The sequence below is a fragment of the Lemur catta genome, chromosome 1 (assembly GCF_020740605.2).
Source record: "Lemur catta isolate mLemCat1 chromosome 1, mLemCat1.pri, whole genome shotgun sequence".
Classification (NCBI taxonomy): domain Eukaryota; kingdom Metazoa; phylum Chordata; class Mammalia; order Primates; family Lemuridae; genus Lemur; species Lemur catta.
In genome coordinates this window covers 12118322-12145878 of record NC_059128.1, presented here as the reverse complement: position 1 = coordinate 12145878, position 27557 = coordinate 12118322, and the positions used below count along the sequence as shown (strand labels likewise).

General features: G+C 54.4%; 1 protein-coding gene across 4 annotated transcripts in view; it reads right to left on the bottom strand.

Moving 5' to 3' along the window:
* CCDC88C (coiled-coil domain containing 88C) overlaps nucleotides 1-27557 on the bottom strand; it is a 129321-nt gene that overhangs the window by 15596 nt on the left and 86168 nt on the right. For all 4 annotated transcript variants that reach the window (XM_045561965.1, XM_045561966.1, XM_045561968.1 and 1 more), the window contains 12 exons: nucleotides 23811-23995; nucleotides 18987-19124; nucleotides 16587-17657; nucleotides 14469-14596; nucleotides 13612-13753; nucleotides 12376-12564; nucleotides 11235-11396; nucleotides 9766-10043; nucleotides 6600-6743; nucleotides 4390-4576; nucleotides 3081-3226; nucleotides 577-666 (listed from right to left, as the gene is read on the bottom strand). In XM_045561965.1, coding sequence (XP_045417921.1) covers nucleotides 577-666; nucleotides 3081-3226; nucleotides 4390-4576; nucleotides 6600-6743; nucleotides 9766-10043; nucleotides 11235-11396; nucleotides 12376-12564; nucleotides 13612-13753; nucleotides 14469-14596; nucleotides 16587-17657; nucleotides 18987-19124; nucleotides 23811-23995 — 2860 coding nt within the window. The remainder of the gene's footprint in view (nucleotides 1-576; nucleotides 667-3080; nucleotides 3227-4389; nucleotides 4577-6599; nucleotides 6744-9765; nucleotides 10044-11234; nucleotides 11397-12375; nucleotides 12565-13611; nucleotides 13754-14468; nucleotides 14597-16586; nucleotides 17658-18986; nucleotides 19125-23810; nucleotides 23996-27557) is intronic.

The following is a 27557-nucleotide window of genomic DNA, read 5'->3' as shown; positions in this document are numbered from 1 at the left end:
CACTAGGCAAAGGGCAGTACTGCTAGATGGAGCCGGCCCCCCAGTCCCCAGCTCAGGGGCTGCTGCTCTCCGGGAAAGAGACCACGTTTGTGAAGCCTCCCTGAGGTTCTGTGAATCCAGAGCAATTTGCAGAAGGCCAAAAGGTTCCCACGTTTGAAGACCGTGGGGCCAGGCTGGGCGTCCTGGCCACATTTCCTTTCCAAAACAGGAATGTGGTCGTCCATGTCATGTTAAATATTGAGCTAGAACCCTGACAAGGCGACCCTGCCATCCTGCTTTCATAGCTCCAGGACCACAGATGCTCTGTTCCCTTGAAAGGGCTCATGGCTAAATTAAGCCTGCGTGTCATCAGGGTCACCTGGCATTTGCTACCTGTTTCAAAGGACAAGCTGGAGCACAGAGGCAGGGCTCAAAGGAAGTCTAAACCCCTTCTGATGTGCGAGAGATCTGTACACAGACGACCTGCCCCACAGCGGCAGGTACAGGCCCTGCGTCCATGGCTGAGTGTACACCCCACTCGTGGAAAAGGAAGCTCTTCTGTTCCGTCTTTATGTCACTGAACTTAAATCAACTCACTTCTTTGGAGCAGGATCATAGAACTTGTACTGATCCATGATTTTTTCTTCCAGTTTTTCCTTGTGTCTCCGTAAGGCATTTAGTTTGTCTCTGCGAACAGAAGGGAAAGAACACCTGTCAATCCAGTTTTAAATAAAACAAGTCATTTACTGGTCGACACAGCCTGGGCCCGTATTTTTCTGGGATTCAGACGTGAGGGTGCTCGTCCATGCCGTGGTCACTGAGTGTGGAACACGGAAGCTTCTGCCTGGGTCTAGGGAGCCCTATGACCTTGCGATTTTCACTAAAGTGCCAGGACACAGCCGTGAGCAAGTTCAAGGCAGCAAACCTCGAATATCTGAAAACTCAAGCTCAGAAGCACCAAGGATTCTCCAGCCAGATCATTCAGGACGTTGGACACTCCTGGGGTCAGGTGGAAGCTACTCCGGGAGCAGGGGTGGGTGCAGAGCGACACTCCCTGGGCATGGGGGGTCGAACAAGTTAGTTCAGCAAACTCAGACCTCTGATTTGAGCCCACTCCAACTCAGAAGCAAACGCAAAAGCTTTCAGGGGCCGAGCAGAGAAGATACTGAGCAAAAGAGTGCCAGAGAGGCCAGAGGGAGCAGTGGGGACCGCAGCAAACTTCAGCCCACCAGGGCCAGCCAGAAGCCCAGGCGATGAGACAAAATCTCCTGATTTCTAAATGTTGGAAACCGGTTCACATTTTAAAAAAACACAGCAAAGGACCGAAGAGATGTCTTTTGAAACCTGAGGAGCCACAAGGCACCTTATCGGAAAATTCTGCCTTTCCTAATATGAAGGGAAAGCTTTTGTTCGGCTCAGGGAGTCTCGGGGCTGTGTGTGCTCCTGCCCACGCTGCCTCATCACCTATGTGGTCTCAGTAACTTAGAGCCCTGGTTTCCCTGTCTGAAAACAAGGCCTTAGACAAGAGGCCCGAGCTTCCTTGTTCTCAAAGCTGCTGAGGTTCTGCCCAAACTGGAGGCTTTCTAGAGGGTTCACTGTGAGGTGAGCTCCTACAGAAAGTGACCCCAGCCATGCTCTGCGTCCAGACCCCTCGATGCTGCCTGGATCCTGGTGTCCCGTCCTCACAGCTGTGCTGCTGGGCCTCATGCTTTCACGGCCACGTTGGCCCCATAGACCCACATGAACTCACGGGCCCGGAGCAGGTTCCAGGAACCTCGCCAGCCTGCCGGCCTGGGGCAGACACTCTCTAATGCAAAACGTCATCAAATAATCCCCCTGGGTACCAGGCTCCTACTCCTTCCAGTCAGCACCTGCCCGACCTGGGCTGGCGATTTATCAGCGGGATTACAGAGGGCCAACTTCAGGCAACCGTCGTCTCCACCCCACAATTGCAGCGCGGTTTCACACACAAACCATCCTTTGGTGGGTGGTGAGCTGCCGCCAGACAAGCAGATGAAGCCAGGAAGTGATGAGCGTCGTTCACCAGGGGAGCAGGGACAGCGCATGGCACTCATGTGCCCATGTCCCTCCACAGACGTGTCCCAGCTTACCCTCCCCACATTCGCGCCAACACCCCGGGGCCCCCCGGGGTGCCCATCCCAGCCACTCCTGAACACGTGGACGGACGGTCCAACCACCACAGCACCAAGTGGTGAAAACCACCCTGGATTCTTGAACCACGAGGTTTCCAGCTCCAGGGTTCTTCTTCTTATCCTATATTTCTGGCAACTTCCTAGGCCCTGCTAGACTACCATCCCTTCCCAAACTTCCCGACGAACCCAACGTTTATAACTAGACACGGAGGCCATGCAGAGCCCAGTGCCCACCTCCTGTTCCAGCCTTCTCTCCAGATGCCCCCTGCATATTCCCTGCACCCAGACTGTCGGCTACACCCCAGCTCCCAGCCCCACGGCCCCAACTTCCCATCCCCGGCACACCTCCTCTCACCCCGTGTAGCAGCAGAACTCAACACCCCCCTCCCCCCGACGCCTCTGTGTAGCCCTTCATGTCTGGCTGGTATTGGGCAAACCTCTGTTCACATCCTGCTACCCCTGTGGTTCCCGGCTACCAGGGAACTGGTTCTGTGCACCTCGCAGGGCCTGTGCTTAAACTGGCATGTCACAAACGCCAGCAGAGTGAGGACAAGCAGGGCACACCAAACCCTCTCCAAGGGAACACTGACGAGGTGAGGAAACACAGGTTTACGGCTCTTATTCTTAGCCTTCAGTCTGAATTCTCTCCCTGAGATACTTCTTTGTGGTGATGTCATATTTTTAAAAGTGAACTTAATTCCAAAAGCAGAAAAAGAAGCTTCTAGTAGTGGACAGTGCCTTTGAAAAAGCAAACCAAAGCCAATGACCACCACTTTTAGAAGTGGAGGACGCTGCAGGAAGCCAAGGGAAGTCTGCCTTGGTGAGCAGTCTGTGCCCGGGACTGCTCTTTGCCCGCCACGCCCAGGCCTTTGGTGTGGGGCAAGGGAAGCCAGGCCCTCCAGAGACTGCGGGGTCCCTGCTGTGACAGCTGGGGAGGGGGCCCCTTACATGTACTGTTTCTGCTCCTCGTGGTACTGCTCCTTGTTCTCCATGTTCTGCTCCAGAAGCTTCTGGTTCTGCTGGCTCAGCAGCTGGATCTGGCTCAAGAGGTGATGATTTTCTTCCTCCAAGTTCCCCTTGAGACGGGAGAGCAGCTAAAACACAGACCAACAGCATCTCAAACACCGCTGGGAACCTCCACAGCTTCCAAGGAAGGAAAAGGCCAAGTGCACAAAGACATTCACCCCAGTGTTATCTACACCAGTGACAACTTGAAGGCACCGAAGTAGCCAGTAACGTGGGAATGACTGAGTTCCCGCCACAACTGCACCGTCCAGCCCTGGTGCCCCGATGACAGGTGGCTACTGAGCACTTAAAACGCAGTGAGTCCGAACGAGGCTGTACCGCAAGTGCAAAATGCGCAACAGATTTTGAAGGCCAAATGTGAACATCATTATATACAATTCGTGTACACACAGGGAGAGGAACTAGAAGGAAAAAGGAGGTGAGACTATGACATTTTATTCACTAAAAATGTTTCTATGACTGTCATCGCTACATTACTTGGGCAATGAGTAAAGTAAACAACATAATAAAAATGCTACTTTCCGCAGCGTAGAGAACTGCACGAGGCCCGGGAGGAAAGCACCACGTGGCAAGTCAGCCGTCTGTAGGATGAAACACCAGCCCTGGACCTCTGCTTCGGCCCTCGAAAGACCCCCGTATGGCCATAGGTCCCAGGGATCCAAGCACCGCTGGGTCCCTCCCTTCAGCCTGAGTGCACGCCTGCGAGAGCCACGTGCATCCCAACAGCGAGGGGGCAGCTGCTCTGTCACCTCATTAGATGTCCGGCAACAAACAAACCCAATTCGTGACACACGGGCCTCCCAGAAAGAGGTGGGGGCGGGAGAGGTGGAGAGCACAGCTCAAAGCCAAGGCAAACCTGTCCTTCACTCCAGTCCCCCAGCTCAGCTCCACAATGGGCTGAACTGTGTCCCCGAAATTCATATGCTGAAGCCCTAACCCCGGGTCCCTCAGAGTGTGACTGCATTTGGAGCCAGGGCCTATAAACAGGAGATTAACTTAAAATGGGGCCACGGTGAGGGTGGGCCCTGATCCGCCCTCTAAGGAAGACATGTGGACACACAGAGACACCGGGGCTGAGCCCACAAAGACCACGAGAGGACACCGTGAAAAAGTGGCTGTCTTTCAGCCCAGACACCCATCGCGACTCAGTACCGCCTGGCTGGGCCCCAGACTGTCACCCTGGGGGACTTGTTCCCAGTCCCCTGAGGCTCCGCCCCAGCCCAGGCCTCACCTCGCAGTGGTTGTCCAGCTTGGTCAGCGAGATGTCCATGCTCTGGTGCTGCTCCTTCAGCTCGTCGAACCGGGCCTGCCAGCGGTTCAGCTCCAGCTGCGAGTTGTTCAGCGAGGTTTTCAGCTCCTTGGTGTGGGCGTGCAGCTCCTCATACTCCCCCTTCAGCTGGTGGTGCAGGAAGTTGACTCTGGGGGCGGAGAGCCAAGGGCAAAGGGGCTGAAGAGGCTTGAAAGAGATAATGGCGAGGACACCAGGGCTCGGCCCCAGCTGCGACAGTGGCAGGCTGTGCAACCTTATATAAAATCACAACCTCTCTGGGCCTCAGTTTTTTTCACATGTAAAATGACGGTGTTGAACAAAATTGCTGGTTTAAAAACTGTGTTCTTTAGGGTTCCATGAGGTACCCCTGATGCCAGCACACTGGGCCTGGGGGAGACCAAGCAGGCAGGCTCAGATACCTGTGTCAACAGAGTGTCACTGCCACCATCCCTTCTACGATATAGCTTTGGCATCTCTGCGTACTTGGAAAAAAAGGATTCTGCTGTTAAAAAATTTTTTTAAACACTGGACCAGAACATTTTTATGCTAAAATTCTGTCTCTGCCAAAGCTCTTCTTCCCAATTCCAAGCCCCTTTCTAATTTCAACTCCTGGATAAATAAAATATGAGACAGTGGGTATTATGTAAACCTACCAAAATTATCATCATGATGATAACTATTATCTAACTGGCGTTTCTCAGATTTTATTCAGAAAGCTGAAATTACCAGAGGCTTGTGGACTCGATTTAGACACAGATGTGTCTTACTTGGCCTGTATAATTCTATTTTTTAAAAACAAATTATTTTGCCAACATTTAAAAATTTGCAAGTTTCACATCAACATCCAAATACCCAGGTTCTCTTAAAAAAATATAAAACCGAAGGCTGACCTGGCAGCCCCGGGCCTGCCTCCAGCTAGCAACCTACACCGCAGCCGGCTCTCGCCTGCCCGGTTAGACGGTACATGGTCTGTGTTTTACAGTCCGTGGTCTGTCACCGGCACTGTCACCCACGTGCTTTACCTGCCTGGTCACTGGAGGCATCTGAGTTTGGAACCTCCAGTGTACATAAGGATGTGGGAGGAAGAAGAGCTTTATACGGTTAAGCCTTTGGAATGAGACAAGACCTGGATTCTATCCTGACTCTGCCATTAACTGCAAACACTGACCTCGAAAAAGTTATTAAATCTCTCTGAACCTGTTTCCTCATTTAAAAAAAAAAAAAAAAAAAAGAGGAAAAAAAAGCGAGGGGAAGATAATAATAGTACTGTCAATTCTCATTATTGACGGTAGTCATGTTCTATAAAGTCGCCAAAATCACAGACTTAGTGAATACAGAACCATCATGCCTCAGGGGAAAACATAGGGGTAGGTTCTTGGGAGCCTCTGGTCGACTGATCAGTACGAAACTTTGCTTTACATGCGTTTCTGTTTAAAGACACCCTATGTAACATACAGCTGACAGCACTGTAACTCATGCCTGAACAAAGCTTATCTAACACACGTGTTTTCTCTGTAAGGCGTATCACAGTCTTCTTATGCTTAGGAACACTAGACGACACTTAAGTACTATGCTTGGGGGTCGTTTTAAACAGCAAAAGCACAAAATACGAAAACAAGGCACTGAAGAGATTTCGAAAAGGACGTTTGTCTACAGCAGGAGAACCGAAACAAGAAGGCAGAGCATCGCCCTGCTCAACCTCAGCTGGGAACTTGCACATCGTGAGACGAATACTTCACTGCTCTGTGCACGTCCACGAAAGCCCCGTGAGTACTAATCTCGGTGTTACAAGTTAGCAAGCAGGTAATTCACAAATGGAGATCTGTGAATCCTGAGGATCGGCTGCACCTTCCTCCTGAGAATGTTGTGGGCTTAGTCACATAACGGACACATCTGTGCCTGACAGAACTGTCAGTGTAAGGGCAGGAGGGGGGACCCACCAAGCTTAGACAACGCACTGTCCTCGCATCCCAGCAACCAGCTAGAGTTACCCTTTACTTTGTTACCTACCCAGCTATTAACACGACAAGGTTTGTAAAAGGACACGACAGCCAGGAATCGCTTGACCTTCTCCTAGTGGTTGCTAAGCGAAACTGGTCTGCACAGGACCCTGGGCACCAAATGCCGCTGCACTCGGGGCTGGGCAGGGTCGCCGTGGCGCCAGCACCTACCTGTCCAGCTCCCCCCGCAGCCTCTGGTTCTCTCCCGTAGCGATGGCGTTCGTCCTCTGCTCCTGCTGCAGAGCCTCCCGCTCGGCGGTCAAGACCTTCTCCAGCTCCTCCAGCTCCGCCTTGTGCTTGAGCATGTCGCCGTGCCTGCCGGAGGGAAACACACCCGCTGGGAGTCCGGCCTGGGCCTTCTTTTCCTACAGGTAACTCACACCCCATAAGACCTGAGTGACCCCTCTGAGGAAGTGGATTCCTCTGGAAGCTTCTCTGCAGAAGGGACAGGGACAGGGCAGAGCATAGGTGGGGATGGCAGCTGGATGGCAGAGAATCAGGGAGCTGCTGCTGGGAGTGTGTCCGGGCCAGCATGCGGCCCTGGGGCCAAGGATCTTCTTCCTCTGGCCGGATCCGTCTCCATAGTCCCCTTGATGTCTTGTCACAGCAGCGTGTTCCTTCAGCCACCTGGCAATGCGATGACTACATTTTCTGAGCTCCACGCCCTTCTCTTTTAGGGAATTATAAACAAGCTACTAGGTGGTTCACTAAACACAAATAGATCTAAAAGAAACCACAATATAAACAGCTGAATTCCACTCGCATAATAGATAATCCCTCACCCCTCCCCTGAGAGTTGGTGTCTGCTTGTTCTCAGCTGCCCTTCCCGAGGGACAGAGGCAGGGACAGAGGCTTGCCCAAGAGCTGCTAGCAGCTATCACCCCGCAGCCCTCACCTTCTCCTACAGCTTTAACCCTCCCCTCCCCTCCAGGCTTTAACTTTCTCCTCCAGACTCATCTCTGCAGGCTGCACAGCCGGCTCTGGAGGGCAGCAGAGCACAAGGACAGAGTCCAGGCCTTTCCTCCTCCTCCCACAGGGCGGGAGCCTTGTGTGTTCACGGATGACCCGGGTCTCCTCCCAGTCCAAGGGATGCACACAGACTGCAATTGGAGAGGGGTCTGAGGCACAACCCTGGATCTTCCCTGTTCAGGCAAATCCCGCTCTAGAGTCCCCTTCCTTTCTGAGGGTTTCACACTCAGAGACAGTCTGACAGAGACCGGCCAGTGTTCCAGGGAACGCATCCTTTATCTCCAGAAGTCTATCCTGCCACAGCCCCCATCTCAGCCGTCCTTCTACCATCTGCCCGGAGCCCAGACTTGTGGGGAACCAAACTTGGAAACCTGCTCAGGCAGCTGCTAAAAGACACACATCTGTGTGGCCTTTTGCCATCACCATGGCGAAGCACACGGCTTTCAGAGTGATGACCTTTCTCATCCGGGCTAATGATTCTGGAAAAAATCATCCAAGTTTGACAAATAAGGGCCACGGGCTGCCCGTTAAGTTTCCCTATCTCCTGCTCCCTTGTTGTGACATCTTAGAGATGCACACTGTCCCCCAGGCACATCTCTAACCAGTGGTAACTACCCAACTGTAAGGCAGAAACTTCACTAGTCTTGCTCACCACCGAATCAATCAAAGAATAATGCACAGGAAATATCTGTTAGTGGAATGAATGGGTGAGCTTGTCCAATTTAAGTGTCAAATGAAGAGAATACAGAGCCATCACCCCTGTGCTCCAAATGCCTGCAGTATTAAACCCGCAGCCTGCTGCAGACAGACCAAGGGGCTGCCACTCATCTGTCCAACCAGCAGAAATACTAAGTAACTACTCCATGCTGCAACGAGCAAGGAACCGCAGGGAAAACACCACCTGGGAAAACCTTAACGAACAGACGTTAAGAATACACTAAGACAGTGTTACACTGTAACAAGACACTAAGAATAAGATGCTTCTGTAAGTGCCTGGTGAGAGGTGGGCATCCTGCCAGTATCAGACTCCTGTGAATACTTTTTGCTCCACCTCATTAGTAAACTGGGTGCACCCCTACCATGTCTAGACACAGCACCGTGTATATAGCAGATGTGCAATAAACACGGCATGAATACAGGATGGGTGGAGAAGGGAGACATGGACGGAGCAGAGTTTTACAGGTGCAGATGCCTCAGCAGCCCCTGAAGGAGAGAGATCTGGATGGGGACAGGAGCTGGAGAGCTCTAGACAGGGACAAAAGGGAAGCACGGGGTGGGTGAATAAATGAATGTCACCACCACCCACATGCCCGTGAGCCTCATAAGCACAACTCGAGGAGTTTCTGGCTCCCTACAGTGGAAACGTCCTGCCTGCTCCCACCTTGAACCAACCTTTGAGTCGTCATCTTGCTGAGGCTAGATCAGCGGAAATGCTGTCAACAGGGCCATTCACAAGCATGGAAAGTGGATCTCCCGCCCTCTGCTCTACTCCAAGTGTTTGAGAGCCTCTCTTCAGATGCGCCTCTCTCTTAGGCGTAAGATTCAGGGGCATGTCACATCCCCCCCCCCCCCAGACTCTGGGGAGCAGCATCCTGTCCTCGCCCTCCCTGGATCCTGCTGCACCTGCCCAGGTGCCTGGGACCATCAGTGGTTTGCACAGGGCAGGAGCTCAGCTGATGTCGCTGACTTAATAGATACAACACCCAAACCTGTGCTGTCAAGAGTGCAAAGTTAAGATTTGTGCATTTTACCTTAAAAAATAAAAAGAGTGTGGGTTGGAGAGTGAAGAGCAGGAGGCATAGATGAAACAAGCGTGGAAGGACATAGATGACTGTGGGTGCTGAGGGGATGGGTTCACGGCAGTTTCACTACACTACTCTGCTTACTTTCCATATATTCAAAATTTTCCATAATTAAAGTTTAAAAATTTTAAAAAAGAAAGCCAAGCTCTTATACAGAAGAGGCGCCCAGGGAAGCTAGACAAGCACATCCCTGCAAACTGGTGGCCACAGAGAATTTGCTCCTTATTTCTGCTTTTGGGGGAAAGAGAGAAAGAATCCCTTCTAGGGCCCCAAAGGCCACGAGGGGTTTCCCCAGCAGGGAGGAGCCACGACACCCCTTCCCCCCTCAGTCTCCAGCTGCACAAACTCCAAGTTGCTGAAGGTGACGTTTTATTTCCTTCCCTTTGGGAAAGCTCAGGTGCCCTAACAATGGGAAGCAGTGGGCCAAGAGGAAATGCAGGGTGGGTGGGGAAGCTCCAGTCTTTCTCGAGACTCCAGCCAGCCCAGGCCCCACCCGCCTCCTGGGCCCCGCCCACTCGTGCCCCACCCACCTCCCGAAGCCCCGCCTCTCCCTCCCCAGGCCTCACCTCTCCCCCAGCTCCTTGTGTTCCAGCTCCAGGTTCCGGTGCAGCGTCTTCAGGCAGCTGTGCTGGCGGATGAGGGCCTCGTACTCGGCGGACTGCCGCTCGTGCAGTGCGCCCAGGTGCTCGTGGTCCTGGAGCAGGGCCTCGTAGGCCACCGTCAGCTGCTCCTGCTGCTTCTGCAGGTTCTCGTTCTCGTTCTCCTTGGCTGTCTGCTGGTTCTGCAGCAGCGCGTACTGTGCGGTGAGCGCGGCGCTCTGGGAGCTCAGGGTGGAGTTCTCCACCTGCAAGAGGGAGACGACTGCAGGCCTCACTGCGTGCACACCCACGGGAGCCCAGGTACCCACGGGCAGTGAGCAGGGCCAGGGAGCAGGTCAAGTGCCCCAGGCAGAGGAGAAAACAACAGGGACCCTCAGGGCAGGCGAGACCCAGGAGGGCCCAGGACAGCTGTACCAGAACTTAAGGACCTGCCCTGGGAAGGGGTGGAGTATCAGATGGTGCTGCGGTCCTAAGCCACTCTGCAAATATATCCTTTCTCTGGGTTACCTCCTAGTGTGCCCTCTTTGTATCTAAAAGTTTATTTTTCTAGAACAAGTAAACAGAACATCTGTAAGGATACAGACTGCCTGAAGAACACTATTGATAACATAAGTCATATTTGTAGAACGCTCCATCCAACAACATCCAAAATCACCAGAAAATTGAAGAGAAGGGAATACGTCCCACATCATTCTGTGAAGCCAGAATTACTATGATACTAAAACCAGACACAGACTTTACAAGAAGAAATAAACAAACCAGTATCCTATTTTCTTGTTTTAACGATCAGATCCCAACCTCTGTGCCAAACGGTTTCCTGTTCATTATCCCTGTAAGTTACGTTATCTTCAAACTCTTCTCAGAAACTGCATGAATAAAGGATAAATTCATCTTCCCACAATCTGCTCATCATAAACAAGAACCAGCATCTGTCCTGGGTGGCACAGACGCTGGTTCTGCTGGCCACTCCCAATGGTCCAACAGCCACTTCAGGGCCCACTTCCCTCGTAGGGATTAAAAATTCACATGTGCTTAAAAAAGGCTCTGCCAGGTTCAGTGTAAAGAAACCTGGCTAATTCTGTGTAACCCAATTTATTTGATCCCCAAACCTCTTTTCCAAGTCATTCCTAATTACATTTCAAGGAACAGACTTTGGGAAACACGGACAAGAATGCAAGGGAAGGCAGAGAAATGAAGCTTTGCACCTGTGCAGCAACAGGCTCCATCACTGAAGATGCCTTGTAAACCATCACCACCTTCGCAGATCACTGTTTGTGAGCCGATTATAATAACAACAAAACAAAGCCCCAAACTTCCCCCATACGTTGTCCTGCTGCTGTTTAGGAGAAGTCCTGGTGCCCCCACTAGTTTCTCAGAGCCGCAGAGAAACGTCCGCACAGGGCTCTGACCTGCTGGCCCCGGAGCCACGCGCTCACCTGCAGCTTGGCCGTCTGTGTCTGCAGCGTGGTGTTGTGCTCCTGCAGGAAGGCGCTCTGCTTCTGCAGCGTCAGGATCTGACTGCTGAAGGCCACGTTCTGGGTCTCCATGTGCTGGAGCTGCTCCTTGAGCAGCTGCTTCTCAGCCTGCAGAGCTGCGTTCTAGAAGACGGGGAAGCATGAGCCAATCAACCGGCTGGGAAGATGCTAACTGGTCACAGGTCCTTGGCTTATAACGAACCCCCAAGAGTCGACGCTTTGGGGGCCAAAGCCAGGGTCCACCGGGTGAAGGAAATACTATTTTCCCTCAACAGGATTTTTTAAAAAAGGACCACACACCATGGGGGGACACTGCATTGCACCTGAGTACACAAGGAGACCGAGGAACGCTGGAGTTAAAGCCACTTCTTCCTTTCTCTCGTCAATGCTTTTCTTTGTTTTCTGCTGAAGACCTGAGAGTGCATTTCAGGGAGCCAAATCCATCTCCCCATGACAACAACCCCAAGTCTCTCATAGGACAGGAATGCAAAGCCTTAGTCCATAGGTTCGCCCTACTCAGGAGTGACAGCAGGTAGAATAAGGAGCTTCGTGTTACAAGAGACTAACAAAAACCACGTAAAGTATGCCAAACACTGGGCTAGGGGTCAGGACCCTCGGGTCATAGTCTTGTACTATCCCTTATTAGCACAAGACTTTGGGTCAAGTCTCTTAAATTCTAATCTGCCAAATAATGAAAATCATCCCTAAGGACTTCGTAAAGTCACTGTTGAGCGTCAGATAAAACCAGAGGTATAGACATGCATTAGCAAACTTTTTCTGAAAGGACCAGACAGTAAATACTTTTGTGTTTGCCAGCCATGTGGTCTCTACTTCAACCCCTAACACTGTCCCACGGGCAGGCAGACAGCAACGCCCCACGCGGGAGATGGCGAGTTTGCCCCTGGGGTCACAAACACCGAAAGCACCTCAAGTGAGGAGGAGGCTGTCGGACCTCCCAGGACAACTCATGAGGTGTCCGGCTACATGTGGGCAAATCTCAACAGTCTCTGACATCCTGCATTCTTTACAGTAACGACGCGTTGTCAGTGGGACCACTCACAGGTCTCCCCCCGAGCCACTGCAGCGGGGGCAGCCCACTCACGTTCCGCTCCAGCTCGATGGCCCGGTCCTTCACTCGGAGCAGCTCCATCGTGGCTTCCTTGTGGCTGGGCCCCCAGGACTCCTTCCCCTGGCTGCCTGCGACCGTCTTCCCCAGGGGGTGTTTGAAAGAGTTCTGCAGGTGCTTCCCCTCTTCCTGGCTCTGCCTGAGGGTCTTACACTCCGTCTTCAGCTGCAGGGCACGGCAACAAGAAAGCAGACTTCAGGCAGGAGGAAGCCTGGCTCAGGGCCCCAACTCAGTGGCTCCAGGGCGGCCCATGCCAGCCCTCCACACTCCCAGCCTCTCCCCTGCCCTCGTGTGTGACAGGCCAGACATGCTCTTTTTGCTTTTGTGGGGAGGACACATAAGGTCTGTCTTCCATGTTTTCCCTTCCCTTCCAGAGATGACTGCCAGGGCAGGGGCCTGTGACCCATTCCTGCCACATCCCTACTTTAGCCACGTGACTGTGGCAAGTCTTCTTGCCCTCCTGGGCCTCAACTGTCCATTCCATAAAACAGAGATGAGGCCGAAGAACCGGGACCAGGGGAGGCTGAGGACCAGGGACCAGGCGATCGTGTACCTTCTAAAGCCTCTCCTGGCACTAGAACTGCTTTGCTCCAGATTCCTACTCATTCCTGCAGCCAGGAAATGTGGCCCACGTTCACAAAGGAGGAATGGAAGAATATGTGTGTAAGGGGGGAGTGTGTACATACACGGAGAGCACGTATGTGTATGTGTGGTGTATGTGTGCAGAGAGCAAGCGTGTGTGTGAAGAGCATGCACATATATGTAAGTGGAGAACACATGCATAAATGTGTGGAAAGCATCCATCTATATGCACGTGAAAAGTGTACGCACACATGTGGAGAGCACACGTGCATGCATATGCCCAGGAGCAGACACGTGCACATCTTCATCAGCACCTGGGCACTGTCTATCCCACTTGAGGGAGCCTGTGACCTCTGCAGGCTGCTGCTCGGTGCCTGTGGCTTGGTTTTGCATGGCGCTCTCAAGGGGTGTCCCCAGACCCCACTTGGTGCTTCTCTGGCCACTACCTCCTCCCCCCGCAGGCCTCTGGCTCTCACTCTGGCTCCGTCCTGCCCGGACGCATGTGATTCTGATGGCGGCTCATCCCCGCCTGCCCCAGGAAATCTGCCACACAGACCAGCGGCTGGATGGGGCAAGGCAGAGACCCGACAGCTCGGGCCCAACACTCAACTCCACAGCGGCAGCTCTTACCGTCTGGAGCTCGTTCTGTAACTGGTGGTTCAGGCTCACTTTCTCTTCCATCTGCGCTTCCAAGAACACAATCTTTTCTTCTTTCATGGCCAGTGTTGTTTTCAAGGCTGATTCATTTCTGCCCTCCAAAATCTTGTATTTTCTGAAAAATGCAAAGGTGTAATAGTATCATTTATCTGCCTCTTTACCCGCAAGCTCCCAGTCTCCTGACTGCCAGCACATCACTCCTTCCATAAAGCCAGTCTCCTTCACCACCCTGCAGATTCAGTTGAGAAACTGGGAGCCCAAACCCAGCTGTCCATCACCCTCCCCAGGGCTCCCCGAGTAGACACACCTGTGACACTTTCAAACACAGCACCCCGGATATAGTTTTACAGTCACTGTCTTAGGGAGTATTATCATATTATGGCCATTTTACAGGTGGGGAAACTGAGTCTCAGGTCAAGCAATTTGCCCAAGGCCACAGTGCTAGCTAAGTGGTAAGTCCACGGCCTTTCCACTAAAAAGGTATCCCCTTACCAGGCATGTGCGTCTTGTTGGTTACAATCCTAGAAAAGTCCAAGATACTAAATGTCCTTGAAAAATGAGGTGATTTAAGAAAGCATTGTAGGGAAATGCTGCAATCGTCAAACTTTTTAAAAAATTAAGAAGCCTTTTTATCAGACAAAAATGTCTTTCCACACCTGCCTGAGAGCCTCAAGGAACAAGACCTAGAATATAAAGGACATCGGCTTAAGGAACTACACTGAGGACAGTGCCAAGTTGTGGAGAGTAAGTGGAGGTCTCAGGCTGAGGCCCGGAGCCTGCAGGCCACACAGCAGCTGGAAGAGGTCCTGTGGCAGAGGGGATGACCTCACGTGTCACTGTTGCTGTTGTCGTCCTGCAGCAGCAGCTCCTTGCTGAGGCCGACCTTCTCCAGCTCCTGGCCCAGTTTGTCCAGCTCCCCGCTCAGCTGCTGGCTCTTCAACTTCTCCAGCACCAGGTCCTGCAACGATAGTGGGACAGGCGTGTGGGACAGAAGCACAGCAGAAACACGGCAGAGAGGCCAGCGCCTGCCTGGCTCAGGGCCAAGCAGCCGTCTTCCCAGGTCGCGGCTCACCGAGGCCTCGTGGGGAGCCCTGAGCCTCAGGGATGCTCTCCCTGCAAAAAGGGAACGAACACACTTTTCTGGCCTTCCTGGCATGAAAACAACCAGACCAGGTGGCACCGTGTTGAGGGTGGGGCTCACGGGCTGCTCCCCTAAGATGTGTGTTTGGAATGCCACTTATGTTGACCTCTGAGTAGCAGGTTTGGTTTCTGATAGTATGACTGCCCTTCTACGGAGCAACAAGTAATTAAATGCTCACTGCAGACACGCTGAAACAGACAGAAAAGAAGTATAAAGAGGGGAAAGATTTTATTTCAAACTCTGGCTTTGGTCTCCTGTTCAGAACCGGGGTGTTGAACTCACGTAGGTGCTTCCCTTCCTCCATCCCACTCTCCTTCAGCCCCTCTCTGCAGCTCTCCAGCCAGTGACCACTCTCTGCCGGGTGTCACAGCTACTCACATGCATGCTTATCCCTCCTGCCGAATCATAAGACCCGCAGTGGCCGTGTGGCAGAGGCAGCGAGGCTCACCATCTGCTCCCCCAAATTTCCCAGCCACCCTGTGTCAGCTGAAGCCGGGTGACCAGTTCTGGCCAAGGGGCTGTGGGTGGGAATGACATGGGGCACTTGCTGGCTAAAGCACAGCAGAGCATGTGACGTTCCAGCTGCCTTTTCACCTGCTACAATAACTGCCTAAGCCTGGTGTTGAGCTGGTGGAGCCATGAGATCAAACGGCCTGGACTGCCGATGACAGCACAGAGGACAGGCCCAGTGCAGAGTCCCCTGGCCTCCGGTGAGTGAGAGGTGAGCCTTTGCTGTGCTAAGCCACGGGGATCCTGGGGTTGTCGGTTACCGCAGGATCCTGGGGTTGTCAGTTACCGCAGCACAACCTACCCCCAGGCTTACAGAGACAGGACCATGACGTGTATTCATAGCCGAGATCTCTCCTCCACGGCTCACTGACTTGCTGGCAGTCAGTCACACATCTTTGTCAAATGTGGAGTCCACTCTGCATTCGCCAGGGCTGATCTGGCACACAGCACCCTACACTGGGTGCGGCTGTGTTTCCGAGCTCTGCCCACACAGTGTGATCTTCCTTGCAGAGGAGCCAGAGGAGGACGCCGCCAGGGGGTGGAGGAGCCACAGGATGGCAGAAGCCGGGCACTGGAACGTGGCCTTAACCACGATTCAGGTACCCACTTCTGCCATGTGGGCTTCTCTTGGTGTGGGACAGCCCCCCACTAATTCTTGCGTGCGTGAGACTAAACTTGTGCCAGGCCACTCAGATGCTAAAGTCATCCCCTAGAGCAGCTATTCACCCTAACATACTGAACAACACTTGGGTGACTTGCGCAAAGGATACCAGAGCAAAGGAGGAGAGTTTTAAATCCATCAAGAGATCCTGTAATTCCATTCCTAGGAATATATTCTAAGAAAACAGTTTGACATATTCATGATGGTGTATGTGTATGCAAGGATGTCCAGTGTTATTTAACAGCGGAAAATACTGGAAACCACCTAAATGTCCAAAAAATAATCACAGTAAACCTACAGGATCAAGCATCTTGAAGCCATTGAGTAACTGTGGCTTTAAAACCTATTTAATAAGACATAATAGATAAAAACCAGAACAGCTCCCCGGTGTACGCAGCATATCGAGCGTGTGTCTGCTTGCACATGCACAGGGGGAGACAATGGAACGAAACAAGCCCAACATGGAGCGACTCTCTCTGGGCAGTAGGACCGGATACGTGGTTTTCCCTGGGCTCTCAGACCTTTAGGTGTTGCTGAGATTCCGGGGAGGCATTCGAGGAACACAGAGTCCCACTTCCACCCTGGAACCCTGCCCACCCGCCATCCCCCGCAGAGGGGCCGCCTGCGCCCGCTCACCTCCCGCAGGGTGGTCAGCGTCCTCGTGTGCACGATGACCTGCTTGGTGAGGTCCCTGTTGTCCTTCTCCAGCTCCTTCAGCTTGCCGGCCGCGTCCCTGCAGCGGGCCAGCTCGCGGTCCAGCGCGCGGCTCTCCTTCTCGGCGGCGGACAGCTTGGCGGTGCTGTCGTCCAGCACCGCGTCCTTCAGCTCCACCTGCTGCCACAGCCGCTTGGCCTCCTTCTCCAGCAGCTTCTTGTCCTTCTCGAGCTGGGCCACCTCCTGCTCCAGGGCCTTCTTGTCCCTCTCGGCCCGCTCCAGCTGCACGCCGGCCAGCCGGAGGGCCTCCAGGTCCCGCCGCAGCGCCTGGTGCTCGGCCTCCAGCTCGCCCAGCTCGCTCTCCAGGGCCTGCGACTTGCGGCCGCTGCTCTCCAGGCTCTGCTGCAGCCGCAGGTTCTCGGCGCTCACGCTCTGGTAGCTGAGCTCCAGGCGCTCCGACTTCTTGCCCAGCGCCTTCAGCAGCTCCACGTTCTTCCTCAGCTCCTCCTTCTCGCGCTCCAGCTGCTGGTTCTCCCTCTCGATTTGCGCCATCTTGGCGCTGGTAAAGCGCATGGCCTCCACCATCTTGCGCAGCTCCAGGTTCTCCGCGTCCAGCTGCTTGTTGTCACGCTCCAGGCCCTCGAGCTGCACGGACACGTTCTGCAAGGTGTCCAGAGACTTCCTCAGCGCCCGGTTCTCCAGCTGCAGGCCCTGGCTCTCGTGCTCCAGGGCCGTGGCTTTCTCGGTGGCCATCTCCAGGGAGGTCACCTTGCTGGTGAGCTGCACGTTCTCCTCCTGCAGCCGCTGCAGCTCCCCCTCCAGCTTCTCCGCCCGCTGCCCCTTCTCCCTGGCCTGCTCCAGGTCCTTGTGCAGCTGCTGCTTCTCGAACTCCAGCTGGCTGAGTCTGCTGCTGGCCTCTGTCACCGTCTGGTGGAGGGCTTTGTTCTCCTTCTCCACGTCTTTCACGCGGGCCTCGCTGCTGACCTGCGACCTCTCCCGCAGCGACCACACCGCGCGGTTGAGGTGGTCCTTTTCCTGCTCAAGGTCCTTGATCTATGGGAAAACACAACAGGCAAAACCCAGGCTGCTGTGTGAACCCGTTTCAGTGATGCGGGTTCACACGAGGGGACTGGAAAGTGGAGGCCTTGAACGACCGACCATCCTACCTGTGCCCAAATGCCGTCTGGACGCTCCCCAGAGGCCTGACGTAGACTCAGGTCAGCAGGCACAGACACGATCACTTAAGACGGTTGGAGTCAAAATACACTCAGAGCAACCAGGATGGCTTTAAAATGTAACCTACATCTCTCTCCCTCACTTGAAAGTTTTAGCAATTTCCCTTGTACTTTTGGTCACGGGACCAGGACCCTGATAACTGGGCCTTACCCAGTTCTGTGGCCTCCCCTTAGGCCACTGCCAGCCCCTTCCTCCTGCAGACACTTTGCACATGCTGTTCCCTCTGCCTGGAGTACTTTCCCCAGGACTCCAGCCCCACCGGCTCCCTCTCATCCTCAAGGTCAAGTTCACAAAGAAGCCTTGCGTGACAGCTCTGAGGTGGCCCTGCACCCCAGTATTCTCTTCCTCAGCACCTATCTATCTCTCAGCAGCACACGCCTGAGATCGCCTCACCTGTCACCTCTGTCTTCCCGGCTGAGCGACACCTGGGCAGGGCCCCACCTGTTCACCATGTGCAGGGCCATCCCGACCGACCCTCTTCTCCCGTTTATTCTACTATAGAGGCTGAAAACCTAAACCCCCAGTACTCCCGCCTCCCTTGCAGACAGAGGCAGCCACGTGTCAGCTGGCTAAGGTGACGTGTCCAGAGGGTCCTTGGGAGGACCTCCCTGTGCTCTCCCTCCTCCTGCACCTTGGGGTGTGCGGCAGCCATTGCTAAGGCCGGCAGGGCAGTAAGCGAGAGGCCTGGTTCCTGATGGCATCACCGAGCCACTGCATAGCCCGGGGCTGCCTACCCTGGGACTTCTCATAGCAGGCGGCAAATAAAACCGTGTAGGTTTGCCAGGGTTCTCAGCTGGGACACTATGGACATGCGCAGCCGGGTCATTCTTTGTCTTGGGGACCTGTGTTGTGTGTTGTGAACATGTGGCTGAATCCTTGGCCTCCACCCACTCCCTGCCAGGAGCACCACCCCTCTTCTCCCCCAAGGCGTGACAACCAAAAATGTCTTCGGACTTTGCCAAACATCCCCTGGGGGACGAAATCCGCCACCGTTCCCCACTGCCAGTTGAGAAATGCTGGTTTAAGCTGCAGCTGAGCAGGGGCACTGATAACCGTGCATCTGTGACGCAGTTCCAGGGGTGCCCAAGATCCCCAGCTCCCTCTGGTGGGCAGGGCTTCCGGGAGGCGCCAGCTGTGGACACCCACCTGCCGGGCCCGGTCGGCCTTCAGGGCCTCCATGTCGCTCTGCAGCTGCTCCTTCTCTTTGATCAGCTCCTCGCTGAGGGTCTCCAAATCCTGGCTGCTCTGCTTCTCTCTCTCCAGCTGCGTCTGTAACTTCTCAATCTGCAGAGCCCACAGACCCGGCAGAAGTCAGTCTTGCCAAGTGAACCACGTTTTGAAACAAAGCCAAACCCTCTCAGCCCCATAGAACACCTGAACGTGCCTTTTCTCAAGGAAAACCTCCCCGCGTGGTTCTGCGGCAACCTCCTGGCCCCCTCGACCTTCTCTCCTAGAGAGGAGGCCATCAGGCACGGATCTGCCCCCAGCCTCCCCCTGCCTCTTTCCAGCCGCCTGTGCTCCACGCCCAGGTCCACCACCGCTGGGCACCGGGCGGAACCTCACTCGCCCACCTCCCTGTCCTCCTCCCTGAGACTCCCTGCCTTAGGAGGTGAGATCACCCACCTGCTCGAGCGGTCCTCCCTCCTCTTCCACCCTCATGCAAGTTTGTCACCATCCTTTGTCCTTCCTACATTCTGCACCCCCTAACACCCCATTGCCTCCGCCCCAGGCCAGGCCACATTTCGTCCTGCCTGGACAGCTGCCCAGGGATCTCCCCGACACCAGGCCCCTTTGCTAGAATCCACCTGTGCCCAACCCTCCCAGAGAACAGGGCCTGAGAATCTGCATTCAACATAATCCTAGCGCTCCTGGGCTGCTGGGTCGGGACCCCTGCTCTGAAACCACGGTTCTCAAGGAGGACAATCTGGGAAGCTTTGGAAAACTGAACCTCAGGCCAACAGTTAAATCAGAACCTCTGGAGGTAGATCCAGAGACGCCCAGGTGACCCTGGTGAGCAGCCTGGACTGACACGCTGCTCTAAATCAGCCTGCTGGGGGTGGGGCCTACATGGAAAGTTTGCAGAGCTCCTCGGGTGACACTAAGGCTCACAGTCTGAGGTAGCTCGGCCTCACTTCTCTCGTGAGGGGCTACCAGCCTTCCTGCCTCCCAGGTCTGTGCGGACTCAGCCCTCCACAGGAGGGTGCAGGCATAGAGTCCACCAGCGGGCACCAGTGGGCCCGACGGGGCTGACTCTGTCCCCTGCCCCAACCTGGGGAACCCCAGGACGAGAGTGCCTCACCCTGCCAGGCTGCGTGTGGGTCCTTCTCAAAAGTGGAGCCTCTTTTTATCTTCCCTGTATTTGCCCCATTCGTTTCCTAGCACAAGGCTTGTGCCCAGCGGGGAGCCGGGGCTCGCCTCCGAGGAGCCCACCTGGAGAGCACAGGGCAAATGCAGGAAGCAGCAGTGGTGCCCGCTTTCGCTCCCAGGGGGGGCCTGCCCCTGCCCCTGCCCCCCAACCCCGCCCCGGGCTAGGCTGGCTTGGGGTCTGGCTTTCTCTCGTCTTCCCCTTTGCTGCTAATTATTCTTGGCCCCTCACCCCTGCTGCCCCTTCCCTCCCAACCTTTATGTTTCTGACCGTTGCTTCTGGTCTAAAGATGTGGTTTCCCGGGTCCCACCCACCACTGCCGGACCCTCATCTTTCTCCTCCTGTGGCGCTGTGCCCCCCACTCCTGTCCACCCCCAGAGGAGCCAGTGCCCTGAGGAGCTCGCTGTGCGGAGGCATGAGCTGGCTGCAGGCCTTCTGGCCCCAGGAGGGTTTCCCGTCCTCCTCAAAGCCCCTGGCTTGGGCTACGGGCTCCTGTCGTTCGGCTCTGGGTTCCCAGGACCCCTGGGCTGCGACGTCTCCAGATGGGCTGCTCCTGCCTCCTCCTGATAGGCCCCCAAAGTGTCGCCCCTCTTCCCCTGAAAATGAGGATTCTTTCCTTCTTGACTCAAAGAATGCACTCTTAGGAAATCAACACAAAGTTCCAGACACAGAGGAGGGAGACAGCTCTCTAGGACCCATGGAGGTGCCACGAGTTAGCGGGACGATGTTTTAACTTCAGGGAACTACGGTTTCCACAGGTGTCTCAGACCTAAGCCAGCTCACAGCCTGGGCTACGCTCAGGGTGAGGCGGGAGAGCTGGGCTGGCTCCCGGGGTCCCAGTGGGGCTCAGCAGGGCCTGGTGGGCTCACTTACGGACTCAGAGACGCTAGATAGGTGGCTGTGGCTGGGGAGAGAAGCTCAGGATGGGCTGAGCTGGCCGAGGGACAAAGGGGCCGGAGTGTGACCCTCCGCTGGTGCCAAAGTGTTCCTTTGTCAATGCCAGGGAGCACTGCTGTGTCTTACCGTCCCTGACCTGGGCCAGGCATCAAAGACAATAAGATAGTGCAACATGTACGGAGGGTGAAAGAACCACCCTGCTGGGTTGGGCCGGATTCCAGCCAGGCCCAGGTGGGCTGAGCAGGACAGGGAGGAGACAGGACGGCTCTTGCCTGGGAACAGTGAGTGGCCCCTCCCTTCCGGCCCTCCCAACCCCCAGCCACCAGGGAGTCTGTGCCAAGATGTGGCCTCCCAAAGGCCACACCAGGAGAGGGCTGGTGTCCGGCCACGGAGGGAGGAGGGTGGGACCCGAGGGATGAGGGTGTAAAGAGTCACGCAGGGTGGGCAGAGGAGGGGCCAGCCACAGCAGACGGTCCAGGGCGGTAACACGCCTGAGAGCCACCCGTGCAGCCTGCTGGGAGGGGACCCACAATGTCCCCGGGCCAGTGAGATTACACTGCAGGCTTTCCGGGGCAGAGCTGAGAGGACCCGCGGAGTTGGAAATTCTCATCTTCCTAAAGGTCAATTCTGTTTTATCGTGGCTGTGGGTGGACTGCCATGCATGAAGTCACTTCCTGTGCTAGGGCCACGTGACTCTAAGAAACCAAGACCATCTAGGCACTTTCCCCACACTGCCCCGCATCAGAAGATGTGGCCTGAGATGGGGGTGTTTTCTGTTGTCCTATAAAGAGACGACGAACCACGTGGCAGCTAAAACGCTGTAAGGCACACAATGCTCCAAAGGGACCAGAGAGAGCAGCCCAGCAGGGGAGGCCCCAGGAGGGGAACCCGAGGGACCAGCTCACAGAAGGGGGGCGAGTCCCACAGCTCACTCAGAGCTGAGGAGACAGCAGAGCAAGACCAAGGGGACCCAGGAATCCTGCCTGCAGCCCACACTCCTCCCGCAGCCTGTGATGCCTCAGGATACGATGCTGCCAGGACTCAGGGCAGGTTGGGAGACACCTGGACGCGCCCATCCCACATGGTGCTCAGCCAGTCAGAGGGTCTCGCCTTCTCCCTCGGCTAGAATCTGCCAGCTGGTGTGTCCGGAGCCCACCATGTACCTGTGCCATCCTCAGTGTGGACCAGATGGATCCGATCCTATAGGCAACTCCCAGCATCCCAATGGCCTGAGACCAAATCTGCTGTGTGAACAGGATCCTCCAACCGCAGAACAGGACTGGCTTGTAAACGTCTGTCTGCTCTCCCAGACGTCTAGGTTATACTGTGTGACCAGGGAGACCCAGCAGCTGTCCTTGAAAGCAAATACAGTTCCCCTGGCTCTTCTTCCCCATCCCATAAACCAAGAGGAGGGACTGAACATGGACTTGCTTGTTTTTATCACCAGCAAGACCCTAAAATGCTCCTCAACAGTCTCACACACACGCACAGCTCCACGTCTGGAATTCAGAACCCCACATTAGTGCTTCCTTCCTCCCCCCCTTCCCTACTTCTTCATGCCTGTTAGCAGCGCACGGTTGTCTTCACTGAGCGCTTACTCTGTGCCAACCCGTTATGTACACTGGGCTCCCGCCACCCTCACTCGCCCATTCGGTAATGTGACACGAGAAGAAATGCATTTCTGGTGTCTGCCCAAGTTCCTGGCACGAGCTCCTAAAACCCTTGGACTCTCCAAAGTGGCAAGTGTCTTTTGTGTATGCTGGTGAGATGTCCAGGGCTGGGGGTCCCTGGACAGCCTCAGGATGGGGGCTGGTTGCCAGGGAAACCAACCATGTGATTAGAGGTTTGGAACATTCAGGCCACCCCCACGCCAGGGAGGAGAGAGAAGCTAGAAGTTGAGTTAGCCACTAATGTCCGCTGATTTATCAACCATGTGTAGACACACAGCCCCAAAGGGCAAGGTCAGAGCTTCCAGGTTGGAGACCACGCAGAGGTGCAGGGAGGGGGAGACCCAGAGGGGGTGTAGGAGCCCCCCATGCCTGCGCATCTGTCCCACCTGGCCGCTCCCGAACCGCGCCCCTTACAGTAAGCGAGTACAGTAAGCCATTCTAGCCAACGGCGGACCCCAGGGAGCGTCTGCTTTACTCAGTCAGAAGCACAGGTGACAACCTGGGCTTGGACCAGCATGTGAAGCGGGGGGCAGTCTTGTGGGGCTGAGCCCTCAACCTGTGGGGTCTGTGCTAACTCCAGGTAGACAGCGTGAGCAGTGAGTAAAATTGGAGGGCACCTGGTTGGTGTCCACCGAGAACTGGAGAATTGCCACACACCTGGCATCAGAAGTGACGCACTGAGAGCGACATGGAAGAGAAAAAGGTTTTCTTTCTATAGGTAGGTGGGTAGGTACCTCACCAACCCCACTTCACAAGACAACAACAAGACACACAGAAGTCACGTGTCCAGCAGAGCAGGGACAAGGCCATGCTGCCTCTGACGCTCCTCCGGTGTCACTTGTGTCCCTGTTACAATCGTGACCACACCTGGATGCTGCACTGTCCCAGTGGTACGTCCTCCCCCCTGTCTGAGTGCCCTGCCTGGACACCTTCCTGCCTGGACACCTTCCTGCCTGTCTGCTCCGGATGAGGACTGTGGCGGGAGGCCGGGTGTCCCGGGTCTCTGTGCCTTCGCCGCCCCGAGCAGGCCGCGGTTACCTTCTTGCTGAGCTGCTGGTTCTCCTTCTCCAGCTCCCCGCACTTGAGGCTGCTCTCTTCCAGCGACAGGGACGCGTCCCGCAGCCCCTGGATGGTGCTCTGCAGGCTCTGGTTCTCCTTCTCCAGCTTGAGGATGCGGCTGGAGGCGCACTCGTTCAGCTCGAACACGAATGACTTCCTGGAGGCTGGAGCACAGAGGCTGGTCAGAGCCCGGCTTCCCGGGGGCCTCCGATGCCACTCTCTGCCCCTGCGCCCAGGATCTGAGGGGCCCGGGAGGGGCTCCCCCAGGTCAGCTAGGCAGCCCCTGTGCCCCTCCACTCCCACCTGGTGCTGCTGCTGTTGGTGCCCCAGGGTCCCTCTGCGGCACAGCTGGGGACTGTCGGGGACAACCCAGAGCCCAGGAAGAAGCAGGCTCCAGCTGAGGTGCCAATGCAAGTGTTCAAGGCTACAGGACTTACAGGAAGCATTTGTTTACCAGGCTGCCAACCTGCCTAACTCAAGGATTTCAGAGGCTAACAGCTGATATTTGCCATCGCTGCTCAGAGTAGTGGGCGTCTGGGCTGCTTGGCAGAGAGGGGCAAGGGACCCAACCAGTCACTTCAGCTGCAGGTGACAGGAAGCTACGCTAGGACACATGCCGAGCACTTGCCAGCCTGAATGAGAGCCTTGCACAGAGATATCTTTTTGTGATTTCATAATTATACTGGAGAAAAGTGACACAGAATATGGAAATTGCTTGAAGAATGCTAAGTGAAATGAAAAAAAATCAGCTCAAGATAGAAAAAGGCAGGTATCGGCCGGGTGCGGTGGCTCACGCCTGTAATCCTAGCACTCTGGGAGGCCGAGGCGGGTGGATTGCTCGAGGTCAGGAGTTTGAGACCAGCCTGAGTGAGACCCCGTCTCTACTAAAAATAGAAAGAAATTATCTGGCCAACTAAAAATATATATAGCAAAAAAAAAATTAGCCGGGCATGGTGGCACATGCCTGTAGTCCCAGCTACTCGGGAGGCTGAGGCAGTAGGATCGCTTAAGCCCAGGAGTGTGAGGTTGCTGTGAGCTAGGCTGACGCCATGGCACTCACTCTAGCCTGGGCAACAAAGTGAGACTCTGTCTCAAAAAAAAAAAAAAAAAGAAAGAAAAGAAAAGAAAAAGGCAGGTATCTACTCTGCTTTGAAGCAGCTCTGATGCAGACGGAGAAGGAAGCAGGGTCCCGAGCGACAGGGATGGAAGTTCTAGGTCCCCTCCTGCACAAGCAGGAGGTAAATCACAGGTCGTCTTTGGGAGGGGAAAGAAAAATGTATAGGAAAGGCCCCGAAGAGCGATCAAGTTGTTCCAGCCCCCACCTTTCCCATCGGTGCACACGCTCTCGTCCTGCAGCCTCACCACCCGGTGCCACTAAGGCAGCTAACCCCACCCCAGCCTCTCACCCATGGCCCCGGGGCTGTGGGTCGCAGAGGGTGATGGCTCTCACGGAACACACACCAATCTGGAAACAGAACGTGTGTGTTCAGATGCTCATAAGGATTGAAAGGCGTCTGTCTTCCCCTTTGAGTTTCCATCCTTCACCAAGGGCAACAGCACAGACCACCCAGCAGGCCAGGACATTCTAAAGACCCAAAGCAACGGCAGGCAAGGCAGCAGCGGAGGGGGACGGTGTGTCCGTGCCCCTGACCCGGGCCCAGCACCGATTCACACATAAACGCATGCACTTGACATACGAAGCCTGCAGGGCTTCGTCCTGACTACGCTGCAGTCGAAACTAACCTCATCTAAAACACCTAACCTAAAATAAAACCCCACTAATTCAGAACCTGTCACTGTTTTGGACAGCACCTCTGCAGCATCTGTGAAAAAATATTTTTTATTATGGTGAAATCTATGTAAAATTAACCATTTTAACCATCTTTAAGTACACAGATCCAGGCATTAGGTACATTCACAGGATCCTACAACCATCACCACCACCCATCTCTCTCTATCCTCCCAACCTGAAGCTCTGCACCCACAGAGAACAAGTTTTAAGGTTCTATAGGTTAAAACAAGGGAATTGATTATAAACCTTGTTTCTTCTTCTATAGAAGTCAGTGAAGACCATTACCCCGACACAACTTACACTTTGTTACTAAGACAACCCATGGGTCTTCACCAGGGCTTCTCATCAGCACCCCTGGAGTATAACCAGGGTAACCAGCTGTTTTAACACACTGACTGCCACACTAGAAAAAAAATTTTTCCCTGGGACCATGGTGATTTATTACAAACATAGAATAAAAATTTCAGAAACAAAATGATTCTTTCTAATTTAAAGAAAAATTTGTTTTTTTTATTGTTTTCTGTGTGTGAGTTATATGCAACTCACACAGTGCTAGAATGTTTTTACACTGCATGCCAACTGAGTTGTATGTGACTCACGACATACTTACTGCATTTGTTTTGGAGAATTGAGTCTTCATATGCTTCATGAGACCCTGGGCTCAAAACTAGCGTGAGTTAAATACAACTCACATGGCAGGTAACGTGTTAATAAGGCAACAGCAATAAGAACAGCTGTCCCCATTTTGAGCTGAAATTTAAAGAGGTTTCGTACTTGCCCTCGGTCACCCAGCTAACCGGTGGAGGAGCCAGGACTCTGTCAGGTCTTTTGACTCAAAAGTACATTCAGGTTTTGCTGGCATGACTTCATCATTAAGCCAACATTTATCAACTCCTAGCTAGGTACTAGGAGAACACTAAGAATAAATCACGGTCATTGACCTTAAAGGGTCACAAATTATCCTGAATAGTCTGAACCAATGAGGCAAGTTCACTGATCAGAGACAGGCCTCGGCAGCCTGAGCCACCTCTCTGCTCCACCAGGGGGCAGCGCCCCACCATGGACTTGGACTTCGGAAGCAGGGAGTTTGGGGGGTCCCAGCCCTGGGCAGCCCTCCGGCCTGGCCCCATGCACAGGTACCAAAGCACAAGCAGAACTACCTTCCTACACACACTAATAGTTGAACTAACTGATTTTAGGTTTGGAAGTGACAGGACCCCTTGAAGAGAAGAAATAAATACTCAGCTGCTTTCAGTAACCTTTCCAACATGCTTAGGAATGTTTAGCAGAATTTTCAAAAGCCAGCCCTTCAACAAGCCAAAAGCCCCATCACACTCCGAAGTCCCGAGTAAACATTAACTTGCATTATCAGGTGCATGGGAATGGTGAGCGTGTGCTATTTTCAAACACAGGAACTGGCTTATTGTTGGCCGGCGCTGAGGCTTCCTGCTCAACGGCTGACGGCTGCGCCGCCCTCCCTCCCCAGTCCCCGCACCTCGCCTGGGCAGCGGGCAGCAGAGCAAGTCCGGGCGGGCGGAGAGGAAGAGGCCTGGCAGATCAGCTGAGAAGCCGGTCTCAGGAGCAGCAGCCACTTAGCACCCCCATCGAGGGGACAGAGAACAGGCTGCAGCCATCTTGCCCAATTATGCAAATGAACAGAGGCAGTAATGCCCAGGGTCCATTTATAATGGGGATTAGTGACCGCTGGGGACGGCTCCTGCCATTCGGGGCTTTCAGCCATCCACAGACGGCCTAAGATGTCCTCTGGGTGTCAGCAGGCTATGATCTGGAAGCTCCCGGGAGTGTCCATATGGGAACTGGGAAACCCGGCAACACTTAATTTGTGTTTAACGTCCTGACATCAAGGCTGCCAGACCCCTCGGGTTGCCCTTGGGGAGAACTGTAATGAAACAGTTCCAAATGGCACTTGAAGG